The following is an 8,130-nucleotide window of genomic DNA, read 5'->3' on the forward strand; positions in this document are numbered from 1 at the left end:
AGTTTAACCATCACCAGATAGTGGTCAGAGTCAATGTTAGCGCCACGATATGTCCTGACGTCGATAATGTCGGAGAAGTGCCGTCCATCAATCAGAACGTGGTCGATTTGTGATTCTGTCTGCAGTGGTGATCTCCAGGTGTACCGATACGGGAGGCTGTGTTGGAAGTAGGTGCTGCGAATGGCCATATTCTTGGAGGCGGTGAAATCAATTAGTCGTAGGCCGTTTTCGTTCGTCAGCCGGTGAGCGCTGAACTTTCCAATAGTCGGTCTAAACTCCTCCTCTTGGCCAACCTGAGCGTTCAAATCTCCTATGATGATTTTGATGTCGTGGCTTGGGCAGCTGTCGTACTCACGTTCCAGCTGCGCGTAGAATGCGTCCTTATCATCATCAGTGCTTCCGGAGTGTGGGCTATGGACGTTGATTATGCTGAAGTTGAAGAACCGGCCTTTGATCCTCAACCTGCACATTCTTTCATTGATCGGCCACCACCCGATCACGCGCCTTTGCATATCGCCCATCACTATGAAAGCTGTTCCCAGCTCGTGTGTGTTGCCGCAGCTCTGGTCGATGGTACGATTACCTCTAAACGTTCGCACCATTGATCCCTTCCAACAAACCTCCTGCAGCGCTGCGATGCCGAATCCACGGTCCTTGAGCACATGGGCGAGTATGCGTGTGCTCCCGATGAAGTTGAGAGATTTGCAGTTCCACGAACCGAGTTTCCAATCGCTAGTCCCTTTTCGTCGCAGTGGTCTTCGCCAATGGTTCCGGTCCGTACTCTCTTGTTGATTGTTCGTTGCTTATGATTTTTTAAAGGCTGGCTTGCAGGGCCTGACACCAAACCCCCTAAATTTCCGGAGGACCATTCCTCCTTATTTCCGGTGGACCATGGTGCACAGTTTCACTTAGAGTCCCTCACTGCCACTCGGACGATGATCAGCCGCCCCTAACATGGAGAACAGACGTTGTTGTGAGCCGATCCTGACATGGAGAACAGACGCTCAATAAGATTTGCACCTCCGGAGAGGAGCAAACCCCCCCTTCCCTGTCAGCATACGACCATAGTTCCCACCGGGGTTGGTTACCCGATCTTCCCTAAGGTTGCTCGTATCCCGGCCAGCACCGCGGGGAGGTAGGGATAGGAGTTGCTGGGTAAGAGGCTAAGGACCGCGAGATGGGGTCTATTTTATTCCTTCAGGTACGCGAAGTACCAATGGTACGCTTTACCCGGCATTTGCCGTGCCGAGGGCCGTCGTGTCAGGTCCGTCAGGTCTATTATGGGCCAAACACAATGAATACGTTTGCGTGCGTTTTGACAGATTTCCCATGGGAAAACTCAAAACGCACGCAAACGTATCCATTGTGTTTGGCCCATTAGTGTCCCAGGTAACACCATCAAGGCTTGGTGGCTTTCGGAGGGGTCGTCAAGCTTTTGGACAGTCCTTGCCAGCTTAGCTTGGCTTTGGTGACTACACATATCTATGATTGCTAACCGTGTTTACCTCTGCGTCTCCACAAAAACCACAGGAAGCATAAGTTAGTCGGTAGGATTTCAAATTCCTCTATTTTCGGAGTTATTAGGAACAATTGCCAAAACTGGTACAGTTACCCTATCGCTATAATCGCACACAGAAAAAAATTCCATGGTAACGATTACTATTTTGTAGACTACGCCATGTTTTTAAAACAACCACAAATTTTAAGCTAAATTAACCATGCATTCGAACAAATTCACCACTGATTCAGTTCATGCAACAACATTCCACCAGGACCACAGTTGATTTTTACTGCGCGCATGGTAAAATCAAACAGGTTTGTTGTCTGCTGAAAATCGTCGGTGCGTATTCTTAAATTAACCCTCGGAATGGTAGTTTCGACTGCAACATTTTTTTGCGTGCATAAATCCCAAAAATCCTTTGGAAACATCCTAACCGATAACAATTACAGCTGGCATCACTTGACGTGTTTACGTTTTTTACCTTTTTTACCGTGACAGTCATTGCATCAGTTTCATGTATAGATTGTTTTAGCACTCGATGTTCAGTTTAAAACCTTGAATTTATGTGAGGTAAGTCTATGAAATTTGAAAATGTTAAAACTGTTAGTGTTCCGATAACTAATCGTCATCATTCTACCGTTAAATTGCTTCATAGTTAGGCATATTGACTGAGTTCTGTTCGGTTTGATAGCAATCCTTTCATCAGCAGTGATGATATTGTTCATTCCTGATAATTCAGATTGTAAGTAAGGAAAATTATGATAAGAGAAAATCTAAATCAGCCGAATTCAGATCAATATAAAGCATTTTACGAGTTTGTCACACTTTTCTTGAATATAGGGGAGAAGACGGCTTTGGCAGGTTCTGTTCTATTATTGGCAGGGGGGTTTTTGTCGACCAAATTTTATGAAATTTGGCCACAATATTCTTTGATATGCAAAGAATGTTTATGCCAAATTTGAGCATAATCAGTCATAAAAAACCCCCCTGACAATAATAGAACAAAACCTGCCAAAGCCGTCATTCCCCCTACATACCAAACTTAAGGTTTTAATCAAACTGTTTCAGTCCGGTTCTTCATCTGACATCCTATCAAATAAAGTAGGTAATAAAAAGAAGTTTCACTGGTATCTTATACTGGATGAAATTGATGTTTTATTGCAATATTTTCCTTATTTCAGTTTGCAAATTCTCCACTGTTTGTTCTGCTGCAGTCAGGCATCGGTGGTTTAGATTCCTCGAATCTCGCTGCTTGCAACTTGGTAGTCTCAGTTGTAGAAACCTGGTATAAAGCGTTTCGGTATTACAGAAGTAAATGTTTGGTAAAGCATAAGACAGATAAAACATAGATGCGCAGTAAGAAGGAGTTGAAGTTCCTACTTATTGGTTGAATCAACCAATTGTGAAGTAAATTTGGCTCCGTTTCACAGATTACAATGTCTGGCTGTCTCACCTGTGCCAAGGCCATTGATTGTGGCGATGAGCCACTCACGGTTAGCAAGAACAAGCATGTGCAGAATGCGTTATGCAAGCATTTCTGGTTCGGCGTAAGTAATATCGATCAGAATTGTTAGAACCAGAATTAATGTACACATCGTTCATCTTTTAGGAACATCAATACCTTCAGAGCGTCATTTGCCGTAGCTGTTGGGTCAAAATTGAAGAATTCCATCGATTTTACTGCGAAGTGGAGGAACTACACGCACATCAGCTGTACCCGCACGTACAGCTGATGGAGATTAAACAGGAAGTTGGCACCACAGATGAATACATGGAAGCGGAAGATGTTTTGGAATCATGTGCAATCAAAGGAGAAATTCCTTGTACTGTTGAAGATGCTGGTAAAAAGAAGAGAAATATTCCACCAGATGGTATTGGAGAAATCGGAAAACGTACACGATTGCAGAAGATGGAACTGATTCAAGAAGCTAGTGCTTCGGACCAAGAGGAATCAATCGACGACGATAGCGCAGTCAAATCTGAAATTGATAATGAAGACTCAAATGATGGTGATGAAGATTACGAACATTCATATTCCGAAAATTCAGATTCAGAAGGAAGTGATAGTTCTGAAATGAACGAAGAAGGTGCAATTGAAAAACGTACAAAAAAGCGTACTAGGGCAACGAGAGAAGAATTGCAGGAAATTCAAGAATATGTATCCAAACATTTGTCGCTTGATTGCGATACTTGCTCGGAACGGCATACAACCTTCAAAGAGCTACAGGATCATTCAATGGCAGAACACAAAAAGCAAGCAAATGTATCGTGCTGTAATCGTAATATATCAAACCGCTTTCGATTTGAGGAACATATTCGGTTCCATTTGAATCCTGATCGGTTCAAATGCTCACATTGCTCGAGAGCATGTCCCAGCCGGCAAGCGCTGCGCAGACACATACAACAGGTACACACACCTGAGGATGCAAAAATATACGATTGTGGAGAATGCGGCAAGAAATTCTCTACCAGTAAAGGCCTAGCGCGACATGAAAAGCTCCACGATGAAGGCTCTAATGTAAAGCGTCGAACGCGGGTTGTGGACAATGAGAAGATTATCGCAGAAAACATAAACCTAGAGTGCGATTCGTGTCAGAAGAAATGTGACTCATTTGGGAGTTTGCAACGGCATTCGTCGACTGAACATTCTAAACTCGCGTATGTTTTTTGTTGCGGTTTAAGATTCAATAAGAAGCCACGACTCATCGATCACGTTCTTTTTCATTTAGATCCGACCAGCTTTCAGTGTAAGATTTGTCACAGGAATTTACCCCACACTGAGTCCCTCAAGCGCCACATGGATAGTAACCACGCACCGGAAGAAACAAAAACGCTCAAATGTAGCATTTGCCCTAAAATGTTTACGCATCAGAAATTTCTAAGAATTCACGAGCGCTATCACAATCGCAAGTGGTCGTGTGACATTTGCGACAAGAAATTCATCTGCGAAGCTCTCCTAAAGCAGCATCACAAGTCCATCCATACAAAGGAGCTGAATTACGTCTGCCATGTCTGTGCCAGAACTTTCAGCATCTACACTTCGTATCGGTCACATCTTGAAACCCACAGCGAAACGCCAAAGAAGAAACCGCAGAAACCTCGAGTGCAGTGTTCGGTTTGCAACGCCTGGACGGGCAAGCTGTCCCAGCATATGCGGCTACACTCGGGAACCCAAACGTGTGAGATTTGCGGCACGGAATGTAAAAATGCAATCACCTATCGGTACCATATGAAGAACCACGAGACGGGTGACTTTATGTGCTCGGTGTGTGACAAAGGCTTCAAGAAAGAAATCACACTGAAGGTAGGTAGACTCGTTTTGCAAACAACCACATGGTTGTATAAAAATCAAATACATATAATTAAGACCATTTTCAGGAACATATGGCATCGCACACAGGAGTCACTCTGTACAGTTGCGACTTTTGCGATCGAACGTTCAACTCGAATGCCAACAAGGCTTCGCATCGTAAGAAAATGCATCCGCAGCAGTGGCTCGAGGACAAGCTGAGGAAAAAGGCGGCCAAGCTGGCACTGTCTGGAACAACCGTTCAATCGTAGGGTGGCAAAAAAAATCAAATGCGTGGGACGTATGTATAACATAATTTTAAATATTTTCTTTGGCGATTGATGTTATGAAGATTCTTTCAATTGGACTATCTTGGGCTTTCAAAACGTCTCGCTGGTCTGGAAGAATGCTCAAACAGTCAAAAAATCTTTAACAAGCCACCGGACGGTCTTTCAGGACAACAGGAAGCATCGGAAGCTGAAGAGTTTGGAACTCGAAGACAAGAATATTTGTTTCGATTCTCAAGCACATCATCGATTAAGCTTGATCGCCCAAATCCCGAATGATCACTCGAAAAATTAACCGATGGCCAGGTTCCCTTCTTGATTATTACCATCTGCCATCCAAACGCCCATTTCGCGTAGTCATCACGAACCTCCAACTTACCAGACCTATCTTGGCATTGATGAGACACGCTGTTGAGCGGAACTTTCGGTTTGCTGTTTTCCACCTTCGGCGTTTGGTTGTACTTCGTTTTTTATCGAAACACCGTCTTGAGGTTGTAACAATCCATCTCCCGTTCTTCTTAAAGACAGGCTTGATTAGTGATTAGTTCTTGAAGATGGAAGAACATGTTTACTTTGGACTACGTGACGTGGACCGATACCACTTGGAAGAGTTACAAAACAGAGAACAGCCGCTGGTTGACGACACCATTCATCAGGGCTGTGGCTGCGTTGTCTGTGGCTGTTCGCTTTTCTGGTTTCTTCATAAAGTTTGCATTCATTAACTATGTGGCAGATGGTTATCTGGTAACGACAAAATGAGCATTTGCGGTGATACTCTTTAGAACCTAGGTAGTGAGTCAGGTTGGTGTGTCCTGTGCGTAGGCGCGACAGTACAACCTGCTCACGGCAGTTCGGTAGGTCCTCTCATGGGAACGAAGTTTTTTGCCATTCGGCAGATGTGTCACTGCCTTCTCCAATCATTTGCCCATGCTATGTTAATTTAGTTCTTCACCCACAATTTGGCGTTGTCAACCGAAACACTGCGGTAGAGGAAGGAGCTTGTTGTTCGGCCGATATTGGCCAGGATGTCGGCGCTTTCGTTTCCCCGGATGCCAGCATGGCCGGGAACCCTCATCAGAGTGACGTCATCATTTAGAACTTCCTGAGTAGCTTGGATGAAGGCGGTATCCCGTTTGGCATAATGCCATATGGCATAATGCCGTTTGGCAAAACGCCGTTTGGCATAATGGTCATTTGGCATACTGGCCGTTCGGCATAATGGCCATTTGGCATAATTTGTATGCGGTGTCAAATTGAGGGCCGTTTGGCATAATGGTCATTTGGCATAAGGGCCGTTTGGCATAATAGCCATTTGGCATAATTTGTATGCGGTGTCAAATTGAGGGCCGTTTGGCATAAAAGCCATTTGGCATAATTTACATACTGTTCCAAATTAATTGCCCAGAAATCTACTTAGCATCATCGGAGGTGAATTACTCCGATGATGCTAAGTAGACTTTAAGGCTCTAAAAATTATACGACAATTTGCGATATACAACATTCCGCGGTAATCCATTTCTTGATGTACCACATCGCGATCATTACCATTGCCCAATATTCCATTCTGCGTTTTGTATCATTCCGCAGCTAGAATTATTTTGCAGTGAATCGTTTTGCTGCCAATACCCGAGCAAATTCGAGTATTCAAAGAAGGCAAAATAACATATTTGGCCTTATACCGGGCAAATGCGAGCAGTTATAGAAGGCAAAATAACACATTTTGCTTTATAACAGGCAAACACGTGCATCACGAAACAGTACACCATAAAATTGTTGAGACAGTCAAACCTCCATGAGTCGATAATAAAGGGACCATCGGCTCATGGAAATATCGAGAAGTGGAATATAAAATCCTTAAAAAGCTTCCCGAGCAACAAAAGTCAGGCAAAAATGGTTGCAGCAACTTGTTTGTGACCAAATCTGGTCACAGATGAATTGCAGTAACCTATGTGAAACATGTGCTGCTAGGGTTTTTCAAGGGACCATCGCAGTAATCCATAACATATTTTATAATATGGCATAACTTGCTTCCATGACTCGTTATCGAGTCAGAACATCGTCTCTTGAAGGGTTCACTGTATATCCCGCTGAAGATTATTCACTTCAACACCTTATCATTTTAATTTCTTATAATTTACCCTTCTTTGAAACGCGACCTGTTCTTTGTTTATTTCAATGGAATTTATGAACTGACCATTTCTTGAAAGCCTTGATAGGAAAACTTTCATTCACTTTTTCTGTAATTTACCCTTCTTTATTGCATATGAATTGTTGCAAACGGCAAATAATTTGGAACCGTATATAAATTATGCCAAATGGCCTTTATGCCAAACGGCCCTCATTTTGACACCGCATACAAATTATGCCAAACGGCCTTTATGCCAAATGGCCTTCAATTTGACACCGCATATATATTATGCCAAATGGCCATTATGCCAAACGGCCCTTATGCCAAATGGCCATTATGCCAAACGGCGTTATGCCAAACGGCATTATGCCATATGGCATTATGCCAAACGGGGTACCGCCCCTTTCTCGGCAGAGACACAGCCTGGAAGACTGCTGCAGCTTCCGCCGAGTAGGAAGCGAATGGGTTGTTGCTGGAGTCAGTCCCAATTCCCACCATGGCAGTGACCTTTCAACCGACCGTGTTGAAAGTGTTGCACTTGCTGCTTGTTAAGTGCTTTGTGCAATTGTGTCTTCAGCGACATGTGGAGCCTCGGGGGTTTGTACGATCAGTTCCTTGGGCCAAGGCGGTGGACTTCGGCGATTTTCGGTAGCTGCTGTTGGGTTGTCTGTTGGAAGTCTTGATTTTCCCTGTCGAGGAGGTAGCAGGGTCATCGAAGGCCTTGGTTTTTCCAAGTAGCCTACAAATTTGGAGCTGAGGGCTGCGGTCACCTGCTAGCGGAAGAGCACAATGCCGGCTTCTGTGCACGTGTAGTCCGCAGGTGTTGATGAGAGCTGTCCTAAGACCAGGTTGGTTTTAAACCAGGGCTAGGGAGCGCGTGAGTTTGGGCAGGTTTATCGACGTGAGCTCGAGTTCGTATAATGGG

The 8,130-nt window shown here is 44.2% G+C and overlaps 1 protein-coding gene across 6 annotated transcripts; it reads left to right on the forward strand.

Moving 5' to 3' along the window:
* Positions 1 to 1,974: 1,974 nt before the first annotated feature.
* Positions 1,975 to 5,102, forward strand: LOC134202950 (transcription factor grauzone-like). 6 transcript variants are annotated; one of them, XM_062677949.1, is made up of 6 exons: positions 2,038 to 2,071; positions 2,570 to 2,606; positions 2,683 to 2,823; positions 2,932 to 3,048; positions 3,111 to 4,805; positions 4,880 to 5,101. In XM_062677949.1, exons 4-6 carry the CDS (start codon positions 2,938 to 2,940, stop codon positions 5,060 to 5,062), a joined length of 1,989 nt encoding a protein of 662 aa, XP_062533933.1. In that variant the 5' UTR covers positions 2,038 to 2,071; positions 2,570 to 2,606; positions 2,683 to 2,823; positions 2,932 to 2,937; the 3' UTR covers positions 5,063 to 5,101. The 6 variants fall into 6 exon arrangements, with proteins under 6 accessions (XP_062533932.1, XP_062533933.1, XP_062533931.1 ...); XM_062677947.1 differs by having other exon boundaries at positions 2,683 to 3,048; XM_062677950.1 differs by lacking the exon at positions 2,570 to 2,606 and having other exon boundaries at positions 2,043 to 2,071; positions 2,683 to 2,786.
* The last annotated feature ends 3,028 nt before the right edge of the window (positions 5,103 to 8,130 follow it).

Source organism: Armigeres subalbatus, unplaced genomic scaffold (assembly GCF_024139115.2).
Source record: "Armigeres subalbatus isolate Guangzhou_Male unplaced genomic scaffold, GZ_Asu_2 Contig1541, whole genome shotgun sequence".
Taxonomy (NCBI): Eukaryota; Metazoa; Arthropoda; class Insecta; order Diptera; family Culicidae; genus Armigeres; species Armigeres subalbatus.

What these genes read in the sequence shown, in the direction of transcription:
- LOC134202950 (XM_062677946.1), top strand. Translation starts at nt 2,213, where the DNA reads ATGATATTGTTCATTCCTGATAATTCAGATT. An exon ending in CATTCCTGATAATTCAGATT is followed by an intron (nt 2,244 to 2,682) that starts GTAAGTAAGGAA and finishes TCCTTATTTCAG; the next exon opens with TTTGCAAATTCTCCACTGTT. An exon ending in AGAAAGAAATCACACTGAAG is followed by an intron (nt 4,806 to 4,879) that starts GTAGGTAGACTC and finishes GACCATTTTCAG; the next exon opens with GAACATATGGCATCGCACAC.